At 44.1% G+C, this 25,313-nt stretch overlaps 1 protein-coding gene across 1 annotated transcript in view; it reads left to right on the forward strand.

Annotated features, from left to right (window-relative positions):
- Positions 1 to 299: 299 nt before the first annotated feature.
- The window catches only part of ADGRF5 (adhesion G protein-coupled receptor F5), a 43,971-nt gene continuing 18,957 nt past the window's right edge, over positions 300 to 25,313 (forward strand). Inside the window, exons 1-8 of the mRNA XM_053382418.1 lie at positions 300 to 618; positions 11,926 to 12,083; positions 15,342 to 15,461; positions 15,877 to 15,937; positions 18,205 to 18,375; positions 18,789 to 18,965; positions 19,734 to 19,852; positions 22,382 to 22,440. Of these exons, the coding sequence (XP_053238393.1) occupies positions 453 to 618; positions 11,926 to 12,083; positions 15,342 to 15,461; positions 15,877 to 15,937; positions 18,205 to 18,375; positions 18,789 to 18,965; positions 19,734 to 19,852; positions 22,382 to 22,440 (1,031 nt within the window). The 5' untranslated portion in view covers positions 300 to 452. The remainder of the gene's footprint in view (positions 619 to 11,925; positions 12,084 to 15,341; positions 15,462 to 15,876; positions 15,938 to 18,204; positions 18,376 to 18,788; positions 18,966 to 19,733; positions 19,853 to 22,381; positions 22,441 to 25,313) is intronic.

The raw sequence follows: 25,313 nt of genomic DNA on the forward strand, positions 1-25,313 counted from the left end.
AGAATAACTTTGTTAAGACCAGCAGAAATGTCACAAAATAGCTTTTATGAGTTCTCCAGAATTGTATATTTTTTCTTTCTTTTAAGGCCAACTTTTTGCCTCATTTTCCTGTCACGGCAGTAACAGGGAACCGTAATGGGCATCCTATATCTGCCCCTTACTATTGCAAGCTGGAACCTGAATTAAGGTGGGGGGTGAACTCCTGAGCTGTTCCTGTGGCCACTTCAGCTGATGACCAGCCTCCCCCTTTCATTGGCTTTGTTTACTCCATTTCACTCGTGAGATTCCTGCTGACCACAGGAAAGGGCGGTGGGGTTAGGAAGTGGTCTTTTGTTCTGTTGAATGTTTTATGTTTCGCACACTTGAAAACTTGAAGCTATGCTCTCTGATCACAGCTTTCAAAATATTTGACCCTTTTCCCTGGACCTGTATTGAATGTAGAAGAGAATCCGATGTGCTTGTTGATTTCAGGGGGTTTTGCAGGGAAGGTGGGGAAAACCAGACAGCACACAGAGCCGAGAGATGCACAGCGGCAGGAACGTCCCACAGCCTGCAAAAGAAAGAATAGAGATCCATTAGCTGGGACCTCCGTGAAAGCGGCCTTGGCATTTCTTTCAGGTAAGGATTCATGGAGCAACAACTGTAAATATCATTCAAATCACAATAAAAGGAGGCAACTCTCCCAAAGACCTGGAAACGTCCCACTATCAGCTAATTGTTCTAGGTTAATCCTTGATGAATCCAATTTTAAAGGAAGAGAGGCCAGCACTCCTGCTTCTCCTTTCCTTCCCTCTTCTGTTTTTATAGCTGAGAACAGATAATGCCATCAAGACTCTCTGTACATGTGCTGGGACACATTGTTCTTTTTGTTGTTCCATACAGGCCAGGTTAGTGTCTGGGAAGTACTGAGTGAGAATCTCATGTGGAAGGCACAAAGCAAGATCTGCTGATGTGGTCCTCACTCCCCCCCAAAAAAAGAATCTGGTTGTTTTTAAACAGGATGTGGTTTCTTTGGGGTAAAATAAAGCCCTCTGCACATATACTTATGTGAAAAAGAGGGGTGATCATTTCATCTGGTGAGCCCTTTGGGGTGTGACCCAAAGGGGAAGGCCCTTAGGCTGACTAATCCCCTCCCCCGGGGGCGGAGTCATGGACGTTTGTGATGAGTTTGTGGGTGCCGGACTCCTCTCTTCTCTGGATCCAGCAAGTGCTAAAAGCTAATCCAGCCAGGCTGATCCTGAACCCCTGGATCCAGCAAGGCTGGTTTCCTGCTGAAGTGATTGCTTGGGTGATGGGCTCTGAAGAGAACAAAGGAAAGGGGGCTCTGTGTAGGGTTGCCATGTGTCCAGGAAAACCCGGACATGTCCTCTTTTGGGGGGTCAACATGCCCACCTGGGCAGATTTTTACATTTTAAAGGAAATGTCTAGGTTTTGGAGTTGGTGGGCTTGGGCTGCTCTGCAGCCACTGCCAGCCTGAGCCAGGGAAAGAAGGGCCTGGGCGCTTGGGCTGGCAGTGACTTAGGCTGCCCCTTTTTTTGCTCTTCAACAGGGGCACCAAATATAGGGGGCTCTGGGTGCCTGAGCATCCACAAAAATGTGGCAGGGCCCCTGGCACAACTCTGGAGATGCTTCCAGAGGTCTTGGAACCCGACTTGCAATGCCACCGGAAGTCAGGTGCCAAGGCTGGGTGGCACAGGCTTGACATCATGACATCACATGCACGGGCACCCATAACCGGGGGCCCAAGTAGGCTCCGTGCTCTTCCAGATATGGCAGCCCTACCTGCGTGCCAGATGCCAAATGAGTGGGGTCCCTCCTTTAACTCTCAGACAGTTTGAAAAACAAAGCCTGAGTTTTAGAGCAAGGTTTGCAGTGATGTGACCTAAAAAAAAGCAAATCAGCAAGCAGAGGATCAGAGAGCAAAGGCTTGATTTCTGTGTGACTCCAAGGCTGCAGTTATGGGAGAAGCAAGACCCTTTTGGGGTGCAGATGCCGTGCACTCCTCCCTCGTAGGCTCAGGCTGTATAGATGTGTCAATAAACCATAAGGGCATCACAGTCTCTGCTGTGCCTCATTCCCAAAGGAAGTGTTCTGACACGGCTCAGAGATTGGGGTGGCTGGCAACAAGAAGAAGAACTTGCTGCTTCAGACCAATTGCCCACCTAGTCCAGCATCCTGTTCTCACAGTGACCACCCAGATCATAGAATCATAGAATCATAGAATCATAGAGTTGGAAGAGACCACAAGGGCCATCGAGTCCAACCCCCTCCCAAGCAGGAAACACCATCAGAGCACTCCTGACATATGGTTGTCAAGCCTCTGCTTAAAGACCTCCAAAGAATGAGACTCCACCACACTCCTTGGCAGCAAATTCCACTGTCGAACAGCTCTTACTGTCAGGAAGTTCTTCCTAATGCTTAGGTGGAATCTTCTTTCTTGTAGTTTGGAACCATTGCTCCGTGTCCGCTTCTCTGGAGCAGCAGAAAACAACCTTTCTCCCTCCTCTATGTGACATCCTTTTATATATTTGAACATGGCTATCATATCACCCCTTAACCTCCTCTTCTCCAGGCTAAACATGCCCAGCTCCCTTAGCCGTTCCTCATAAGGCATCGTTTCCAGGCCTTTGACCATTTTGGTTGCCCTCCTCTGGACACGTTCCAGTTGGTCAGTGTCCTTCTTGAACTGTGGTGCCCAGAACTGGACACAGTACTCCAGGTGAGGTCTGACCAGAGCAGAATACAGTGGCACTATTACTTCCCTTGATCTAGATGCTATACTCCTATTGATGCAGCCCAGAATTGCATTGGCTTTTTTAGCTGCCGCGTCACACTGTTGGCTCATGTCAAGCTTGTGGTCAACCAAGACTCCTAGATCTTTTTCACATGTAGTGCTCTCAAGCCAGGTGTCACCCATCTTGTATTTGTGCCTCTCATTTTTTTTTGCCCAAGTGGAATACTTTACATTTCTCCCTGTTAAAATTCATCTTGTTTGTTTTGGCCCAGTTCTCTAATCTGTCAAGGTCATTTTGAAGTGTGATCCTGTCCTCTGGGGTGTTAGCCTCCCCTCCCAGTTTGGTGTCATCTGCAAATTTGATCAGGATGCCCTTGAGTCCATCATCCAAGTCGTTGATAAAGATGTTGAATAAGACCGGGCCCAAGACAGAACCCTGTGGCACCCCACTAGTCACTCTTCTCCAGGATGAAGAGGATCCTGGATCATAGAATCATAGAGTTGGAAGGGACCCCCAGGGTCATCTAGTCCAACCCCCTACAAGGCAGGAATCTCAGCTCAAGCATCCATGATCTACTGGTAGATCCCTGGCTGATCTTAGTAGATCGCAGGATCCTTATTGTATGGAAAAAGTTATGGGAATAAAGCTAAAAAACTCTGTGCAATCATCCCCCAAAGAAGCTCAACAACTCTGGGCAATCCAGCCCCCCCCCGCCCCCTCCTCCTCCCTCCAGTGACAAGGGGTAGATCACTGCCGGTTTTTTTATACCAGGAGTAGATCACAGTCTCTTGGGAGTTGGACATGCCTGCTATGAAACAATGACAGAAGTGGAGGTTTGCCTCCTTATTTCGCAGTGAAGGTGGCTGGGCATCTGTAGCACCCAAACTGTTCCATGGCTTATCCTTTTATTTTTAAAAAAATTTTCTTTTAAAAATATTCAAATAGCTGTAACGTATACAGATAGTTATCCTATCCAGGATCCCCCCCCCCCCAACTTGTTTGGCTCTTTCTGTAAACATATCTGATATGAGTTTAAGAAAACCATTTTCTAATGTCTGAAGTAGAGGCGTGGGAAATTCCTCAAATAAGGCTGCGCTTCCTTTGATTGTTAAAGCACAAAGGAAAAGGCTGGAGCTGCAGTCAAGTTCCTGTCTCTCTTTAACCCATTCATCTAGATTGGAAAAACAGGCCCCAGCATCACGGCTGCTTTGGGGTGCAGAAAAACATTTTTGTTAGAGAAATTACAAATCAAGGTCCAGGCAGTGAAGTAATAGCAAGGAGCGGCATATAAGGAGTCAGTGAGAAGATTTCATGAGCAAAGTTAGGAGGCTAAAAGGTTCAGAGAAAGTGCATATGGGTGTGTTCTGTATATAATGCATATTGTAACAGGTAAAAAAGCATGAGCTGTTGAATAGTGTAGAATATAATCCAATTTTGGAGATAAATGCATAGTGCATGATTAATATTTTTATTTATTGTTTATTCAATAGTGGCTTGTTGCTGATTTTTTTCTCTGGATCTACTTTTTATATTTTAGGAATATATCAGGAAAAAAAATAATTGAGACAAAAACCTCATTTAAAAATATGTTTTAAAAAACAATATTTAAGAAACATGGTATATAGACATCCATATTTAACACAGGGTTCCCTGTGTTTACTTTTCAAAATGAATGTGCTCAGCTTCACTTTATTTGATAATTTCAAAGCAGCATGAGGCCACTTTTAAATTTCCTTGTTTTTCCCACTGCTTGAATGAATGCAGAACGTGTGATGTGACTGTGTTTGCGAAGGAGGGCGATTCCCAGGCCTCTGACCAATCTCCTTCTGGCTTACCCCTGCCTGCCCAAATCCTTCCTCCCACTGTGATACAGAATCTGACAGATGGAAGGAGCTCAGCTTGTCTATCACCAATCTCTCGACAGGATATCCGGTGTCTAATTTTCCTGTCCGGAGGCTGTTTCCGTATCGCTGTAGGATTCAGATCATGGAAATATAGCGGCATCTTCTTAAGAATCACCTGAAGGAAGGGGCCAGTGAATAGATCCCTGACCAAATAACAGGGGTTTGGACAGACCCCCAGAGTCAGCCTGTCTCCAGCCCTTTAGAGAATTCCACTCTGCCTTCTGAGCGCCTCTTCTCTCTCCACTCGGACCTTACCTTTGGCAATGGCCCACTCTGCCAGACGCTGCAGCAGCCACACACAGGAGAAGCAGAGGCCAGGCACGGACCTCTGGATCTCTCATTCTGCTGCACTTACTGCACGCTTGGTGTCTGAGGTGGGCTAAAATTCTTCTTCAGTCCCTTCTGCACTAGAGGGTGCATCACTCTCATCCTACGGACAGGACGTTACACCACCACAACTCAAATGAAACAATAAAAACAAACATAGAATAACTGCCCAAACCTTCGCCATGCTAGGGTGAAAGATGGGTATTCCTTGGGAGCAGGACCAACACGCAAGTCCACAGCAGAATAACTGAATTGCCATTTCAATGGGTTGGATTCAGAGTCACTGAGGAGACTTGCCCCATTCTTTTCAATGGGCCTCCTCTCGGTGCTTAGCCACACTTCCTCTTGTTCTTCTGCTTTCCCCCTGGGGAATCAGCTCTTGGGTTTTCTCTGGATTGACAGGCCTGTCCACACTGCCGCTTGTCCTGTGCCTAGAAAGTGTGGGCCTGACCAGTTTCCCCCTTGCCCCAATGCTTTCCCAGGGAAAACCCACACTTTAGTGCTAAATCAGAACAAATGTCAATCCAGAGGAAACACGAATTGCTCTTTGCTCTGATTGAGCACTAAAGAGTGGCTTTCCTCGAGGGGAAATAGGGATGAGAGGAAGGGTGGATGAGCGCCCACTGTTTACCGGTAAGTCCAGTTACTATTGTCCCCAGGGTTGTCGTATAAATGTCCTTCAAACCAGGGCCAACTGTATATGATGCTTATGCTTATACAAGCTTTCTAAAAGGCTGCCTAAGCTGGACAGTTTTATTTGGAGGTCTCCCCTGCCCTTGTTGCAATACACTGCTGTAATCCTATATATGTTTGCCTGGGAGTAAGGCCCATTAACTCATGCCTGATACTTGTCAGGAACTGCACGCTAATTTGTTCTCAGATAATGTGGTTTCTAGGTGTGGCAGGAATAAGGTTTGTCGAGGAAACTGCTTCAGTCTCTGCTGTTTGAGTTATGTAAATGTGGAACAATCTACACCTGCACGACCCGCTTCCTCCAAGGCCTGGCTGCCTTGATGTTTTTTCAGCAACTTTGCCGACAATAACAGGAAAAGGGTTTTCGAAAGGTTAATGAGCTGCAATGAGTAGGAAGCACCCTGCCATTGGACTTTCTAGGACTCCAGTGCTCAGCCAAGTATCCAGCTTTCACTTGCCCTAAGAACCTGGTGGACACTCTTTGTCTGTGCCTGATGATGTGCAGCTTACGAGTGCAATTTCAGGGCAGGCAGAGTCCCAGGGAGTCTCCAAGGGGCAGAGTGAAGGAACTGGGTCTTTGTCTCAGTTCTGGAAAAGGAAAACTGGGGTGTCTTCCCTCCCACCTCCTGCCTCCCTCAGCATGGGAGCTGCTGGGGGGAGGGTAAGGGAGAAGGACTGAGTGACTGAGTGAGTAGATCTAAGATCTGCAGGATGTTCAAGGGGTGCTTGCTGACCCACTTATTCAATATTATATTGTCTCCAAAACAATGCACTTTAAAAGCATATCTAATAATAATAATAATAATAATAATAATAATAATAATAATAATGCTGCCTAGTAACTTGCGGCAGTGGCTACAATGGGGCCAGGGCCAGCTGTTCCCTTACCGCCCCTGCCTCCTAAGCCGCCTTGCTTTCTCCCCAGCTATAGCTCAGTCCTAAGGCCAAGTGACATGATTTGGGGAGTTTGCCAGGGGGAAGGGAGTATTCCAGTGCTATTCCCCCTCCCCCAACCGCTGTTAGGATTGCTTCAAACATCAAAGAAATTCGAGGGCATGTGCTTGTAAAATAAATATTAGGGAAAGAGAATGTTGGTTTTTCTGTTTCTAATTATTCTAATCTTAAGCTCAGTTTACCTCATTTCTGCATCACTTTGTGCATTTTCATGCACATTTCTTCCTAATACACAATTTTGTATTATATATAATATTTGAAAGTGATTTCCCCTATTAATCTGCATTTTTGTGTTTTGTTTCAAAAAATATATGCATCTTTATTTGCAGTTCCCACAATATACATGTATTTGTACACAAAAATGTGCATATTCTTTCAAGCCCCCCCCCCTTTAAAAAAATGCTTCTGGTATTTGTTTAGCAAATGCATGAAAGTTTCCCTTTTTATTTTTAACCTGAACTTGTGTTAAAACTTTCCCCTGTAGTCCACTCTTGTGCATGAGTGGGGAACCTGTGGCCTCTCAGACACCAACAGTCCCCAACCCCCAGTATCCCTGACCATTGGCTATGCTGGCCATTAAGAAGGGGGGGGGGTACATACATTATAAATAACAAATGGCAATGGCACCTCAAAATGCACTGTTTTTGAAACTTAACAGTACCATCCTGTCCATACCTACTCAGAAGCAAGCCCCATTTAACTCAGCAAGACTTACTCCCTGGTTAGTGTACACAGCAGGGGTAACTAACCTTCTGGTATGACATGGGTGGGTGTGCCTTTGATTGTGAGAGCCTTGCACAAGCAAACGTCCCCCTCCCCATAAATGATTTGTGCAAGAATGAAGGGAAGAGTTTATAGCGGACTCAGCTACACTGGCAAAGAAAAAGCACTTTATAGGCGTTATTCATGCATTCTAACACTATGACACCAGATGGCGCTGTGGAGTTCCGTTTTTGCCAACCCAATTTCTCATACTGTACAAAGTTTGCAATGCGATTAACTTAAATGCTTCTTTGCTGTGTCTAGATCCAACTGGCCTCCTCTCCACTCATCCAAAGCCAGATCTGATGAGCAGGGAGGGACTTCTTTGCATCTGCATCTAAACCTCCCCCCCTCCAAGCACTGTTTCTTGTTTCTTTTTGCTCCGGCTGCTGCCCCAAACCATGGAGTTTTGGGCAGTCAGAAAAGTTTGCAGGGGTGTGTGTGTGTGTGTGTGTGCATCAGGCACTGGGCATTCCCTCTAAATCTGAAATTGCATTCCTAACCCTATGTGTGTGTCAAAGCCCCAAGCGAAAGCAACTCAGTCCATGTGCAGAGAAGTCACTGCTGTGCCCCATGCAAAGGGCAGAACAACTGAGCTGCTGTTTCTGCCGTGTCTGGAACTGGAGTCTCCCACTGACGACTGCTCTCCTGTCCCAGCACACTGAAGCAGGAAATACGTCAATGCCTGCTTTTTAACCTCTAAATCCTTATCACTGCAAAAGTTGACACTTCAATCCTTAATAATTTTTGCTGTTGCTGTTTATATTAAGCTGCTTTATCTGTAAAGGTCAGCGCAGATTTGCTCTTATTCTCACAGCTTCTCCACTTGATTCTTGCTTTGTGTAGGGTTTTGTTTCTTACAACTCATAATAAGGTGTATCATACCCTCCAACATTCCTCAGATGAAAATAGGGACATTTCTCACTCCCCCTCCCAACTGATCCTCTTCAACCCCCTGTTTTTGTGCCCCTTCCTCCCGCAGAGCATTTCCTATCAGAAGAAGGGTGAGTGCCCCCATCCTGACGTCAACGGGACACGGGACACAGGCCCTCCACCATCCTGAGAAAAACCCATAATCCCAATTTTATTTTATTTTATTCTTTGGTAGATTGACAAAAAGAAAAGCACACACCAATAAGCAACTTTTAGAAAGGGGCAAGATTAGATGTGGATGCACAAAGCATTTATTTTTAGATCAAGACTCCTTCCACTCCTCTCTGCCCCCTTTCTTCCTGCCTAAGGGGGGCCTGCCCTCTGTCTGCCCCTCAGAGCCCCCTGCTTGGGGGGGGGGTCCTGCATTGGACTCGCAGCTGCCTGAAGACCAAGCGCCACAGAAAAGTGAGGAGCCAGGAAACAGCCCCTTCCCTTGCCTTGCAAGTGCCTCAGGACCACAAGACCTCAAGAACTGCCTCTCCCCTTCGTTGTTTCCCTCCTCCACGTGAGGTCCGGAGGGTGGCAACACGAGAACGGGGCCTTTCTGCAGTGGCTCCCTGCTTGTGGAGTGTTCTCCCCAGGGAGGTTCGCCTGGTGCCTTCCTTATATATGCTTAGGCGCCAGGCAAAAATGGGATTGTGTCTGCAAGAGAGTTCTGTGCAGGGAGCGCTCTCTCTCTCACCTCACTGCGCAGCAGCTGATGCACAGAGTTCCTGCTTTGCACAACGCGACAGAAAGTTATCAGGCGCGTTGAAAGCTGTGCAAGAGACCTTTGCAGGCCTCCCAATCCGCAGGGCCTACAAAGTCCCTTTACGCCAAGCCCTGCCCGTTCCTGCCCACACCTGACATTGTGCATGACATCAAGTGTGGGCTGGGTGGGTGTGGCCTGCCCAGAATGACCTCTGGGGCCAGACGGGGAGGTTCCTGACCTCTGGTAACACCTAAAATAATGATTTTTTTTTTAAAAAAAAACTTAACTGAAATTTTGGGCATTATATTTGGATTTGTTTTCATTTCTTCCTCTGGTTGTTGTATAATTTTTAAATATTGCTCCATTCTTATTCTGAACTAGAATTAATTTGAACCATTTTTATGTATCTGTGATTGTCCTTATTGCTCAATTAAAATGCCTTACTTTTGTGAGAAATATATTGTGCTTTAATAGTACATGGGAATTATTTTAATCATAGGAAACTAATCTGTTGATATTTTGATACTGGAGTGAAACTATGGGCTATTATTACTCAACCAATTAATAGTGCCATTGACAGAGCAGCCCTAGGCCTGCGTAAGCAGAAGTAACCTCAAACGATTTCAGTGAAACTTTCCCCAGCTAAGTGTGTGCAGGATTGCAGCCTCATAGTTTGTTCATAGGAAATACAATCCTGACCTACAATACAATCAATAATATTTATCATCCTTTTATCTCAGTTTCAGCATAGCATTTACTCACAAAGGAATGAATATGGAAAAAATGTTTGCAGGAAAATCTGAACTGGAGCCAACAAATGTATCCCAGATCTAATCAGATCTTTCCTGTAAAATTCCCAAGAATATGTAATTCCATTGAATCTAGTTTCCATATGCATTCCTGTTGGGGAAACAATGTATGTATCATTGACAACAAAATATGTCTGGGGTTTTTTGTTCTCATGTTTTAATTTTGTTTAAATCTGCCCCAAGAACCATTTTAATGAAAGAGAGAACAATGATCACACAATTTCCACTAGTCCAGTTGTGAAACTTTTTTTAAGAATGAAAGAAAGGCGGAGAGAATACAGTGGTGCCCCGCAAGACGAATGCCTCGCAAAACGAAAAACGCGCAAGACGAAAGGGTTTTTCGGTTTTTGCTTCGCTAGACGATTTTCCCTATGGGCTTGCTTCGCAAGACGAAACATCTTGTGAGTTCTTGCGAGTTTGTTTCCTTTGTTCCTTTGTTTCCTTGTTTTCTTAAAGCCGCTAAGCCGTTAATAGCCGCTAAGCCGCTAATAGCCGTGCTTCGCAAGACGAAAAAACCGCAAGACGAAGAGACTCGCGGAACGGATTAATTTCGTCTTGCGAGGCACCACTGTACTGAAAGCAAAGGGAGCCCCATGATTCCATCTCTGCTACTTACTGATGACACAACCATCTCCATCTCCATACGAGTTGGCAGTGAGGGCCGTCAGCTTCACGGAGTGGTGCACAGGATGACGCAGAAGTCAGCCCCACCACCCATGGCCAGAGCTCTCCCCAGAGGGAGTGGCCACCGGTTCTTTCTAACCAATGAAAGACACAGTCATTTATATTTTGTTTTTATTGCCTGGTAGGTCATATTTCCCAGGTAAGCACCCTAAGGCACCTTGGGGCTTTGAAGACTTGGTGGGAGATACCTGAGATACAGGATTCCTTAGCTTGCAGGAAATGGTAGTGGCAGGAGACCAGTGCCCCGTCTTGCAGAGCTCACCGGATCAAACGCTTCTGGCTACAAAAAATTCCCTGGACGCTGAACACTGGCGTGTCGGGGAGAAGAGGAGGCTTGACACTTTATCCCTGACTAAACAGCTGCAGCAACTGCTAAGTACATGGAGGGGGTTGTCTGGGTTGGGTTCCCCATTATTTTAATTCTTGGCCTTGGAAAAGGGTCTGGAGGTGGGAAAGCTGCAGCGACCGCCCAATGACCCAGGTAAGGAAGGCTTCTAGGGGCAGCTTTCTGGAAAGGGTTACAATACACACAGATGAACACAATGCGTTCTCAGGAAATGGTTTGTTAGGCGAGCATTCACATAACAAGTCAACGATTTCCATTCATTCCTATGGGGAAATTTCTAATGCATTCCTGACCCCAAATTTTGACGCCAAAGGACAGAAACCCTGCCCAGAAAACTCCAGGAAAAACCCCTGAAACCCTGCAGAAGGCAAACAAGGAAGGGAAAAAAATATTTGTCTAATCTCTTCCCCCACCCTCAGTTACTGGCAAAACAGCTGTCACGGATGAGTAAAACATAAAGAGTAAGGCTTGTTTAAGGCTGCTTGTTTTTTGTTTCTGTGTTTTTTACAGTACTACACACACACCTGACTTTCTGGATATCTGAATCTGTGGTGTGCAAGGTGAGGTTTGGGCGCTACTTCCTTGTGTTTGGATAAGGGACTTTTCATACAGCAAGTGCTAGTGGGACCCTTGTGTTCAGTCCTGCTTCCTGCTTGCACTAAATGACAGGGCTTTAACAGCAACTTTAAAAAAGAAATGCTGCTATATATTATTGTGCCTTCCCCGTTGCTGTGAGAGAATTAAACTATGCCAACAATATATTAGTTCTTAATTTAAATATTTGGCATCATGCTTAGAAGCAAATCTGGCAGTAGAAGTCCTCCTTAGCTATGCTTGGAGGCAAGGCAAGGCTGAAGCTTTTCTGCTGGCGTTTTCTCATCCATTTCATTGGTAACAAAAACCCCAAACAAACAAACAAACAAACATGACAAATGAGTCTCTCAGAAGTGAAATGCCTGTAGAACATGTTCGCCTGCTTGCTCAGATAAAATAAACTGAAAAGCTTAGATCAGGTGAATGGCATCAGGAAATAACTTCGACAATCCCACTGAACAGACAGTGAAATTCAACTTCCTCCCTTGCCCAGATCCTGCCTGCGCAGCAACGCGCAGCTCACTTTCTTTAACTTGCTGCCTTGGGCATGACTTCCTTTCAGTAAGCAAGAGCCCCGGACTGCGCAGGGAAGGAGATGTCCACAGATCCCAGATCTGCATAGGAGGGCTGAGTCCAGAGAAAGCTGATCAGGTAAAAAAGCAGGAATGTATCTTATGTGCCTTGAGAAGGAGGAAAGACATCAGATTGAGGGGAACCCAAAAGATAGCTGTAGCATCACTTTACTAGGCTCTCTCAAGGAGGAAAGGTGAAAAGTCTGAGTAGTGTCTGAATAGAGTATTTGCTCATTGGGAACCATTTGTCAACCCCAGGTCACGGAGTCTGAAATCTACAACAAACGAACTTACCTAGGAATAAGTCTCACTGAACTTAATGGCACTTGTCTGGGCAGATTATTTGCTTTATAAGAGGAGCTGGATTAAGGAGGAGCAATAGTCTTGTCTTTCTCCGTGAATGAATCCAAAACCAACTTTGAAGACACAGCTAGTACAGTTTTTGGAGAGGAGACACTGCTTTGAATGGTATGTTTTGGGGGGAAAGAGGAAAGGCCAACATTAATTCCATGAAAACATCAATCTACAGACCCATTTTTCATTTTCATATATAGTTAAAGTGTTGTGTATCATTTTAAAGAATATATATATATGGCAACAGATTTTCAAAATGGCAATTTACACATGAGTAAAACAATCAGAAGTATGACACACAAGATAACTCAGAACTTCTCTAATTGTTTTCTAAAGTTCAGTTAAAGACCTCTCCAGGAAAACAGATAATAGGTTAATGACACTTTATCATTTTAATAATATTTCACATTTGGTGAACTGATAATAAATTTTATCCTAGGAGCAGAATAAGAAGACCTTCAGATAACAAAATTTATGTTGGGCATGCCTGTTACATTGGTCACAAAAACATGCACCTCCTCTGCCAACGAATGAAAAGAAAAATCTACATGATTTAATTTTATTTGAGATTCATAACCTTAAGCAAATATGATAAGATGTTACCTGAAACTTTTTTACATGCACCATTTCTTGTGACCAACATCATCATCATCATCATCATCATCATCATAATAATAATAATAATAATAATAATAATAATTTATTATTTGTACCCCGCCCATCTGGCTGGGTTTCCCCAGCCACTCTGGGCGGCTTCCATAGAAACCAAAAATACACTAAAATATCACAGATTAAAAAAAAAAAAACATAACAACACAATGAGCAACTTGAGCAGCATAAATGTTCTATCGAGTGTGTTCACCACATGCCAGAAATCAAGAAGCCAGGATTTTTGTTGCTCAAAAATGAAAATCACAGGAAATTCCAACAGTATCGGACTGGCAAGTTAAACTTTTTGAGTATATAGAATTGGCCAAAATGACCTATAAAATCCGAGATCAAAAAGGGTCAAAGTTTGAGGAAGAATGGGGGAAATTTGTTGCTTATATAAAGATAAATTGCAGAAGTTTAAAAACTGTAGTGGGTCTGACATAAATCATGTGATGTGCACAGAAAGGGAATAAGAATCTGTAGGAGAAGATATGTATTAAGAAAGCTGATGCGGGGGAGGAGGGAAGTCAAGGCGTGAGGATGCACTTTGTAAAGAAGACGGTACAAAATGTTGATTTTAAAAGATTGCTTTATTTCTCTTTTTGTTTTTTTGTTTTTATAATTTGTATCTTATGTTTTTCTTTATTCTCTTTTGTTTGTGAAAATTAATAAAAAGAATTAAAAAAAAAAGAGTGTGATAATATAAACTGTGGCAGGAGGTGGCAGCAGCAGCAGCAGCAGCAGCAGCAAGCTCTGCCCTTCCTCCAGAGAGCTTAGGTGCCCTTCAATATTGCAGCAAGAGAGAGCAAAAGCGCTTCTGGACTTCTTTGTGAGGATTATGCTGAACTTAATTCAGCAAATGAAACTAGTGGAGGAGAGGGGTTTCTGGTCACAGTCTTTCCCCCCAAATCAGATCTGCCTCCTGTGCTTTGAGCATCACTTGAGCCCAGACTCTTACTTATCCCCAACGACCTTTTGCCCCCTGCTTCCGAGGCACAGCTCCACACTTTCCCAGCCTGTGTCTGAGCGCTTCTCGCCAGGGGCGTAGGAAGGGGGGTGCGGTCCGCCCTGGGTGTCATCCTTGGGGGGGCACTTACTGAGGGGCTTGGCCTGCAGTGCTCCCGAGCCACATGTCTCTCCTGGGAGTGATGCAGTGGCTTGGGGCCCTGCGCTGCCCTCATGCACAGATTGCCCCGTCCCCGCCCCACCGGTTGCCAGAGCAGCTAGGTACGCCCCTGCTTCCCGCCCCCCCTGTTTTCCCCAGGAAAACCCGCTCTTTAATGCTGAATTGGGACAAACAGCAATTCAGGGTTTCTGTGGAATTGTTTTCAGTGGTAAAAAGTGGGATTTCGCAGGGAAAGCAGAGATGCAGAGCTTTAAAGCATGGACCTGTTCCTAGAAACATGGCACAAAAGGACATCTGGAAGAGCCCTGAGTGTTACAGGGAGGAGCCACAAGTGTCCTACAAGCACCAATTAGTTCCCGTATTGCAACAATTACAGTTAAGCACGTGCTGCAGCTCCAGGCAACATGTTAGTTAGGCTCAGAGGTGGATGTAGAGGAGCGTGAGCTGTTTGGTCTCACGGGGTGCAGAGCCTCACGGGTGCCAAACTGTGTTGTAGAATGGGAGGTGGGGCTGGGTGCTGCATTTTGGTGTTGTCCAGGGCGCTGCTAAAATGTGAGAGCCCAAGGTCCACCACTGTCAGGCTGCTTTGCAGAGAGAGATATGGGGCTCCCTCATCATCACAGGGCACTGCTGGGCTCCTCCACTGACCGGCTTTCTTTCCCCCCTCCGCTTGCATCACACTAGTTTTCTAGAGCCACTTCAGTCTGTTTTCTGGTCTGGTTTTGGCATCAAAATAGCACCAGTTGCTCCGATGGATGCCTTACACCAGACAAGAGGCAGTGTCCCTGTGAGTTCTTCTGGACCTCTTGGTGGCTTGCGATACCATTGACCATGGTCTTCTGCCCGACTGGCTCTCGGAGGCTGGTGGCAGTGAGTTGCAGGGGTGCTGTTTCTCCCTGGGCTGATGGGATCCAGAAGGGGGCTCTGGGGTGCCTTGAGTTAATGCTATGGGATCCTGTCCCCCATGTTGGAAGGCTTTAAAGGGAAGAAGGATTACAAACAGGAAGATTGTACAATAAGAAAAGGAATTTGCCACAGAACAGCAGCAGCATAATGAAGGAACAGTGTGTATATAGGATTCTTAAAAAACAAACGTGCTAACTCTCTCTACAGCCTATTCTTCATAGGACTGACTCTTTAGAAGGGAAACTATGTTAATTTTATTCAAAAATAATAATAGAATATCATATTTTGATTTCCTTGTAGGTTCTACAGCAACAAAACACGGAAAAAATGCTGCCTTGGAAGATAACAATGTTCTGTACCCTCATAGTTGTCAGCACAGCTTCCCAAAATTTTAATTTTGGCTCGTTCATCCATTCACCTGTGAGTAATGTTTACTGTGTGTAGCTTCACAGTTATGTATGAGCACATGGCTGTTCTTTCAATGCAGAGACACTCTGGAAAGCAGGGCAGGGTTGGCCAGAGCTTTCCTCCTGTGGCTGCACTGCTGAAGCCAGCCGTACCACAGGGGGAAGGAGCGGAAGAGCCCCTGCAGAAACCATATCAGGACTTGAGGTGGCCAACCCAATTCACCCCTGTGGCTTTCTGACTCCTACTTCAGAGAGCTCTGAAAAGGCAGAGGCCCACATTTCTTCAGATCTTGCTTCTTTCTGACTTTCAAGACTATCGGTTCACTTGTGATGAGTGGGTTTAGCTCTTCTTGGAACCCCTTCCCCCCACTGTATTGCCCTTAACCAATTTTCCTAATGTTGTGATGTTGTGGGTGCATCTCTTTCAGATTTACAGCAAAAGTAACGGAGGAGAGGAACAGAGAGAGTTGCACAGGCAGAAACGGCAGGGTACGTTAATACTTCTCAACAGTGTGTTTTGCCTGAAGGCAGAATCTTTGTTCTTAGATATGCAGTCAGGGTACTCTGGCCTGAACACAAGAAATCCTTTTCATCATGAAAGTATTCAGATGAACTGTTTGCTAAGAGCATAGTACAATTCAGCGGAAGAATGGAAGTATCAAAGATGAACAGGTTTATGCGTGGTTATTTTAACTTTAACAATACTTTCCACCAGTTCCCCCCAAACAGACACTGAGCTGACTGACTTGTAATTTCCAGGATCCCTTCTGGATCCCCTAAAAAAAAAAAAAGAAGGTGTTCCATTGGCCACTTTCCAGATCTAGAACTGTCATCGCTTTGTCATGACTGGATTGTTGGGGGGAAAGTGGGGTTTAATACCCAACCTACAACAGTGGTACCTCGGGTTACATACACTTCAGGTCACAGACTCTGCAAACCCAGAAATATTACCTCAGGTTAAGAACTTTGCTTCAGGATGAGAACAGAAATCACGTGGCGGCAGTGGGAGGCCCCATTAGCTAAAGTGGTGCTTCAGGTTAAGAACAGACCTCCAGAACGTATTAAGTTCTTAACCCAAGGTACCACTGTAGTTCAGGCTGGACAGCTAATAGGACCCAGACTCCAACTGTCAGTCAAAAGGACATTTATATGGGCATTGCAAATCAATGTGAGACAACCTCAACCAGCAAGTAGCTCAGCGGGTGAAGCCTTTACAAATTCTCCAAGAGGAACACCTCTGTAGCCAGTCTCTGTGAGGATACCACTTAACACCACCCAATACCACAACATTTCCTCCTTTGGACATTTCCTTGATTTCGTTTATCATCTCAATATCTCCTTTAGCATTTTCATCAAGAGGATGATAGCATGTCCTCGTTACTAAATTATTATCACCCAAACTGATTCTGTGACAGAGTCTGCCTTTGGGGGATTCCTGGTTTGCTGGACTCACTGTCTTTGACATACAGAAAGAGATATGTCCTTCTCTGTCCTTCCTATAGCGCTTATATCCAGAGATAACGGTGTCCTACTGGTTGTCTCCATTTTCCATTGTGTCCACTATGTCAATGTCATCTTCTAAGACCAAGCACTCCAGTTCACCCATCTGGGCATTAGCATCCAGTGTCTTTGGCACTTGTGTTTTGGCCAGAGGTATTTTGGCCTCTCTAAATTGCTATCCTGTGCCTCTGCAATCATTATTTTTATGGGGCTTTTATGGGATTTTTATGCCTCCCTCATTTGAATCATCATTTTAAAAATCTTCATCCAAGGGCTGAAGGATCTTGGCTCACCCACATGAGAGAGAGAGGAGAATGAGAATGGAAATGAACACATTCAGGCTCAAAACCTTGGAAATTTGTTGGGACAAGGAGAAAGCCAGCAGCCCCCTGGTCCACAAATGTATTCTCAGGCGAGGCCTCCTTGTTCCTGAGCCTGAGGCTGTATTACGTATAGAGAGATATAAATGATTTGTGAGACTGAAACAGGGAGTTTCTGATTGGTAATTATAACATGTCTAACTTATCAAAGATAGATAGATAGATAGATAATACTTTATTCGGCTATAAGCCCACAAGGTAAAACCAATCAATAAATAAAATAGCATTTTACATTCTAAAATATCAACTAAAATATTTCAACGCATAATCTCCTTCATGTTACATACAATCTCTAGATGTACCATATTGTGGCCTTGAATATAAAGATGGTGGATAAAGTTTACTAGATTTTTAATAGTCATGCAGCATTCCATGAAGTCTTTTATATGAAAGAACTGAATTCAGGAATCTGGCAACCTGTAATGTTCTATAAGAGTCAATGTCCTGGAGTAAATAGGCTAGATGTAATTCAGGTGGTTTAGTAATAGTTTCCAAGATGATTGAACTCAGAATCCTTGATCGGGGAACAATATATAAAGGACAATTAAACAAGATATATAAAGGGATTCTATTGATTTGCTGTCACATGCGCATAAAACAGAGGTTTTACCGTTAGAAAATCTATTACTCAGCACATTTGAGGGGAACACATTAAATCTGGCTCTAACAAAAGCGAATCTATGCGACGCAACCGATAAGGTAGACAGATATCGAGGTATCTGGGACATAAATGTAATGCCCTGATTTATCGGGGAACATGTACCTCCACCTGTAGTAAGATTTTGTTGCAAATCAACCTCCTCCAATCTTTGTTTGATGACCTTTTTTACTGTAATTAGATCTAAATTTAGGCTAACTTATCAAATTGTTTTCCAGATGTGACATTAGGCATCTCACCTGTAGAATACACGGTTGCTGTTGAGATAAGTCTTCCAGATTCCTCCCTCCTGGAGGCCCTCAGAAGTTATTTAAACAGCCTTAGCTTCCCAGTCTCAGTAAATGCTTCTGATTCAGCTGTGAACATTTCAAGCATTGATGTCACCACAGGTGGGTTATATGTCACTAGTTTCCACTTTTTTAATTGGCTTTCTCTGGTTTTAGGTTTTTGTTTTGTTTTTAAGAAAAGGGGGGAAAGTCCAATGAGAAGAGGCTAGATTTAAAAAATATCTGAATTAGACTAAATGTAGCTGGCATTTTGTGATATTTCCAGAGTAATTTACAGCTGTACTGTAGGGTTTTCTACTTTGTAAAAAGAGATGGCGAGCTCTGCTACTACAGTTTTAGCCAATATTAGAGAAACTGTCCAACTGTCTGGTCAAATAATGCTGACAACTTTCAAAGAACTATTTGTGCAGTGTGATTGTCATGCACAGAGGGAATTATAATTAGGAAGTAGACGTTGCTCAGCAAAATGCCCTGTCTCACCTGCACCCTTCCTGTTTCATGCTTTTTTACCTTAGTGTGCAGCTCAGGTGGCCCCCAGGGCACCCACTGTTCTTGTGAGTCGGGCTATGAATGGCCGGCCAGCGCATGCAGAGCTACTCCAGCCTGTCCCAGTGCTGCGCCGGCAGGAGAGACCTGCACCTGCCTGGCCCAGCGCCCTCCTCGGGGGACCCACTGTCAACCGCAATCTGCAGGTAGGAGGGGGGGTAATGGGCAGTAAATGAGGGCAACCATACTGTAGCAGCTAGGGCGGAAAAGGAGTATTTCACATTATGACATCTGATTTTGACGTCAGCAGAATTTGAAATTTGCTGGATTTTGACATTTCATTGAAAACACTTTTATCCCTTTCCCCAAGGAATTCAGGGAAGGGCCATTTCATGAAATTTCATTTCAGCTTTAGAATTCGAACTTTGCTTCCCAGTGCTTTTTGTAACATTTGAGCCCCTCACTTGTCACACATTTACCATGTGAATTATCTCTAAGACTGACTGCAATCCTATACTCGCTGACCAGGAGTAAGCCCTGAATTCAGTGGAACCTGCTTCTTAAAGATGGCCCAGCAACGACTCTGGTCTCTCTTGGCTGCTCCATGGATTAGGGAACTCCTTCCTGAGAGAGGTCTTCCGCAGGACTTGCCTTTTCTTTTCCCTGCCCTCCTTTATTCTTATTGCTACACTCTCTGAGGTCTTCTCCCCGATTTTATTTACAATCTTATTCCTGCAGCCAAGCTGCTCTTCCTCTACATGCAATTCCATGTGCTTCCAGTGCTGCAGTTTAGTCTAAGGTCTCTCTTCTTTGCTGTGTGCAAAACAACAAGACAGGAACAGATATTTAAGATTTGAGGACAGACTGAAAGAATTTTACAGTGATTTTTTTAAAACAAAATTTATTGCTGTGTAGTAATCAGCAGTAGTTGCTACTACTAGTAATACTACTTTTCCGGTTCTTTTCTGCACTAGGTGTTCCGTTTATATACATTATAAAAATGTCTGTCCGGCTTGACAAAGACTTTGAAGATGATCTGAGAAATCTGTCCTCTAGCATGTTTAAGCGATACAAAAGTGATTTGGAGAAAGCGGTATGTTTGAGCTGGTTCTGCATGTGGCAGAGATATGTTGCATTTCTGTTATTATTACAAAATCACAGGGCAGTTTACAATATAAAAACCCAAAAATACATTGTTGCAAACAAAACGATGCCCCTCCCCCACCACCGTTAAAATGGCCATAGATTGTTTAATTAGTCAAAGCCTGGGAGAGGAGGAATGTTTTTGCCTGGTGCCTAGAAATATGTAATGATGGTGCCTGGCGAGCCTCCCTGGGTAGAGTATTCCACAAGCGGGGAGCCACCACAGAAAAGGCCTGTTCTTGTCTTGCCACCCTCTGGGCATCTCACAGAGGAGCCACAGCCATTGACTGCAGGGTCTGGGTTGGTTCATATGAGGAGATGCATGTGCGAGATTAGCAGCCAAAACTAACAAACACATATTCTTGCTAGTTAGCATATGGTAAAGGCAAAGGACCCCAGACAGTTAAGTTCAGTCGCGAATGACTCTGGGGTTGTGGCACTCTTCTCGCTTTACTAACCGAGGGAGCCGGCGTTTGTCCGCAGACAGCTTCCGAGTCATGTGGCCAGCATGACTAAACTGCTTCTGGTGAACCAGAGCAGCGCACAGAAACACCATTTACCTTCCTGCTGGAGAGGTACCTATTTATCTACTTGCGCTTTGATGTGCTTTTGAACTGCTATGTTGGCAGGAGCTGAGACCGAGCAATGGGAGCTCACCCCGTTGCGAGGATTCGAACCACCGACCTTCCGATCGGCAAGCCCAAGAGGCTCTGTGATTTAGACCACAGTGCCACCCAAGTCCCTTGATAGTTAGCATAAGAAGGGGCTAATACTACAGAGCTATATTGCTGATAGGCAGCTACTCATACTACAGAAAATGTAGTTGGCAGAGAGCAGTGGCGTAGCGTGGGGGTTGCAGGGGGGGCCGGCCGCACCGGGCGCAACATCTGGGGGTTAGGGTTAGGGGGTGCAAATCCACGGGTTAGGGGGTGCAAATTACTTGCCTTGCCCCGGGTGCTAACAACCCACGCTACGCCACTGGCAGAGAGGGCTCTGTGTGATGTCATTTCCCCTCTTCCCTCCCCCTCCCTCCTCTCTCCTCAGCCAGCCATGAGGACAGACGTGTCCTGCACTTGCTCCAGTTCCAGGCACAAGCCTGAGACTGTTTTTACTGTAAATATAAGTATTTCCCCTGCATAGTTTTTACTGATGCTGTAGCTGAAAACCAATGCAAGACTATTGAGTAAAAAAATCAGATTTTGAGCTTACTTTCCAGTTGTCCAATTAAATAAAGAGGGAAGCCAGCTTGATTTGTAGCTGGACTTAATTAAAGGAAGGCGCCACTTACTGCCAATTCTGACAGGCCTCCATATTGCTGCCGAGGATGGGACTTCTAAAACTCTCTTCAGCCCACGCATGTGAGACCTGGAGAGGTAAATTGCAATTCATATATCCTCTCCCAGCTATTAAAATACCTCCTACAAGGTGATCCTTGAGGTATGGCAGAGGTTTTCATAGGTCAAAACTTCATGGTGCATGTTATAGTGCAACATACCTGCTGAGATGATTCTAACAGCTATTGTCAGGGAGAGGCAAACGGGAAAAGATGAAAGGACAGAAACCAGCAGTTATAGAGAGCCTAAAGAGATTATCGGCAGCCTGTCGCCTGACAGTGGGTCTGACGTAGAGGGGGAGGAGGATGAGCCTGGGACAAGTCATTCTGTACACAGAGGACGTCAGGGGAGGAGTTTCCGCAGACTTGCATGCTGGGTGCGGAAAAGGAAGAAGAAAGATTAGAGGCGGCAACTGGGCAACAACTGGACGGACGCTCATTGAAACGCTGGAGATGTACGTTTGAACTTTGTCAAATAAATCAAATAGTTTGGAACTGGCTGGGAGCCCGGAGGCTTATCTATGCCAGCTGGACAGCATTAAGCCTCTGACAGCTATCATCTGCAGAATATAGATTTAATATCTTCAAAAAATATCATAAGGGATCCTTGCATGGCCTGCTTTAGAAAACTGATTAGTGCAAAATGCAGCTGCCATGTTATTGACTGGGCGCTATTATCATTTTACAGCAGCACTGTGCCAACTGCACTGATTCCTTAAAAGGGGCACATTTAATGAGTTGAGGTGGGTGAAGGTTATCCATTCCAAAATGGTTTGGAAAGGGTCCAAAAACTATTGAGCCCCCAATATACTCCTGATGGTGACATTGGGATCCTGATACGGCCTGGCGGCCTTGCCGATTTGGAAATGATTTACTTAAGAAAGAGATTCCAATTGCAGAAGCTCAGTGGAAGTATTTTTAATCTTTAATGGATCATTTCCAAATTGGGTGCAGGTGGGCCATCCATTAATAAAATTAATAAAATCAGTAACAGAGTAATAAAGTAATGTAATAGATTCATTTCATTCCATGCATGAAGTAGGCATGTTCACAGTCTACTAGGTGAAATAAAACAGTCCAATTTCCTATGAGGTTTTAATTGTCTCATAAAGATGTCATAATTTATATTGTTGGGTTTTTTTCCAGTTTACCAAGGGATACAAATCATTGCCAGGCTTCAGAAGTGTAAAAGTTGCAGGATTCAGGTATCGAAAACATTCACCTTCTTTCCCTTTGCACTCACTTGGATTACAGGAGAAAATAAAAAAATGCTTTGATCTTTGTACATTAGTCACATTATTGAATTTAAACATTTTAGAAAAGCACTTCCGAGAAAGAAGTGCAATTTGGAATGGGCTTCCTCAGAAGGTGGTGGACTCACTGGAGGTTTCAAAGCAGAGGCTGGATGGCCATCTGTCACAGAAGCTTGAGCTGAGATTTCTCAGTTGGGGGGACTTGGACTAGATGCCCTCAAGGTCCCTTTGAACTTGACAATTCTATGATTCTGTGGCTGTGTGGCCATTCCAAGTGCTGCCCATCTGCAAAGAGCCCGACACCCTGCAAGTGACCACAGGGCTTTCATAAAGGATTCCCTCTGGACACCTTGTTAATTTTAAAAGGTAGGCGCAGCACACACAAACACATGCCTGCTCCCACCACATGTTTCTTGACCCCCTTCCCCTTTTGGGAAGGAGGCACCTTCGTTTTGCCTCCACCCCTCTCAAGCAGTTGACATTAAGGGGGAGTTTACACTGTTTATTGTTATGCTCACTGCATTTCCAGTGCTTACTTTTAAATCCATGTTAATACAATGTTATCCAAAATGCAAATGAATCCTGCACTTTGTTATGAAATTCTGCTCTTGGATGTGCTGTTCATCATGCCAGTTTCACACCGAATGGAGTCCTGCTTAGTCTCTAGCCACAGCGTGAACACCTTTGCATGTAGGTGCAAAGCCAAAGCAAAACATAATATTTATTTGAGTGTAAAATAACCTCAGCACCTACAAATTTTATTCCACATCCTGCTTAGCATGAGGTTGGGATGCCAGAGCCTAATTAAAATAGCTTTTGGCAGGGGCTGCAACTTGCCCATCATCAGTATCAATACAAAAATCTGAATATTCACTAGCATTTAAAATAGGATAGGGACAATTTTATTTCTGTTTTAAAGCCTTTTATGTTTTTAATATTTTGCTTTCCTCTCCATTGGCCAGGTAGATAAGGTGACAAAGAAGCTGTAGCTGAAACTAGTTTCTCCTTTTCCTTCCCAATATCTATAAAAATATTTTTAAAATGTTAAAAACATCATGAAATTTTTCATTATTTATTACATAGAATCATAGAATTATAGAGTTGGAAGGGATCTGAGGGTCATCTAGTTCAACCCCCTGCATTGCATCAGTTCTGCCTTCTCTCTGTCACTCAATAGTATTTCTCTGTCTTCTCCATTCAGAGGACCTGCCACTTGCTTGTTCTTCCTCTTGCTTCAAGCATAGCCAAAGAAACCTTTTAAAAATGGTTTTTAACCTCTCTTGCAAGCCTGAGTTCATCCTTAGCTGGACCCAGCTAACCTGCTCCTTGCAACTGTTTGCTACTCCTTTGTGATTTCCCCTTTCTTCTATTTCTTATACATGCCCTTCTTACATCTCAGCTCATCTGTAAGCTCCTTAGATGCCTCCCACTTTTCTTTCTTGTTGGTATTGTCTGCATTTGGGCCTTCAATATTTCTCCTTTAAGAAACTCCCATCGATCTTGGACTCCCTTCTTTTTGAGTATTTCTGACCATATAATAATAATATAATAATAATAATAATAATAATAATAATAATAATAATTTATTTATACCCCGCCCATCTGGCTGGGTTTCCCCAGCCACTCTGGGCAGCTTCCAACCAAATATTAAAAACAATACAGCATCAAACATTAAAAACTTCCCTAAACAGGGCTGCCTTTAGTTGTCTTTTAAAAGTAAAATAGTTGCTTATTGCCTTGACCTCTGCTGGGAGGCCGTTCCACAGGGCAGGCGCCACTACCGAGAAGGCCCTCTGCCTGGTTCCCTGTAACCTCACTTCTTGCAATGAGAAGAGCCTCGGTGCTGGATCTCAGTGTCCGGGCTGAACGATGGGGGTGGAGATGCTCCTTCAGGTATACAGGATTGAGGCCGTTTAGGGCTTTAAAGGTCAGCACCAACACTTTGTTTTTTTTAATAATATTTTTTATTCATTTTCCAATACAAAATTATATAATCCATACATCTTAATTAAATCCCATTTCTCTTTTTTGACTTCCCTCAACTTGTCTGAAACTCCTTCATAATTTTACTTCTTCCACATTTCTAACTTATGCTTATATTATTGTTATATATTAAACCCTATTTTTAGTAGTATTCTAACATTTTCCTCACAGAGCTTCATTAAAACTTACAAACGTTATCTGATTATCACTTAATTTTTGCATATACTCTATAAATTTCTTCCAATCTTCTGTAAATCTCTGATCTCGTCGATTTCGGATCCTTCCAGTCAGTCTATCAAGTTCTGCATAGTCCATCATTTTCATTCTCCATTCTTCTATTGTAGGTAGCTCCTCTTGTTTCCATTTCAGGGCCATCAGTATTCTTGTTGCTGTCACTGCATATGAAAATAACTTCGTTTCTTTCTTATTTATCTCATTACCTGTAATGCCTAGTAAAAACGCTTCTGGTTTTTTAACAAATGTATATTTCAACATTTTCTTCAATTCATTATATATCATTTCCCAAAAGCTTTTAACTTTCTTACATTCCCACCACATATGATGGAATGTACCTTCCTTTTCTTTACATTTCCAACATTTGTTACTTATATATCCTTGCTAATTTCACCGGTGTTACATACCATCGATACATCATTTTCATCACATTTTCTCAGCACCAACACTTTGAATTGTGCCCAGAAATGTACTGGGAGCCAATGTAGCTCTTACAGGACCGGTGTTATGTGGTCTCGGCGACCACTCCCAGTCACCAGTCTAGCTGCTGCATTTTGGATTAATTGCACTTTCCGAGTCACCTTCAAAGGTAGCCCCACGTAGAGCGC

This window comes from Podarcis raffonei, chromosome 3 (genome assembly GCF_027172205.1).
Source record: "Podarcis raffonei isolate rPodRaf1 chromosome 3, rPodRaf1.pri, whole genome shotgun sequence".
In the NCBI taxonomy this organism is placed as follows: domain Eukaryota; kingdom Metazoa; phylum Chordata; class Lepidosauria; order Squamata; family Lacertidae; genus Podarcis; species Podarcis raffonei.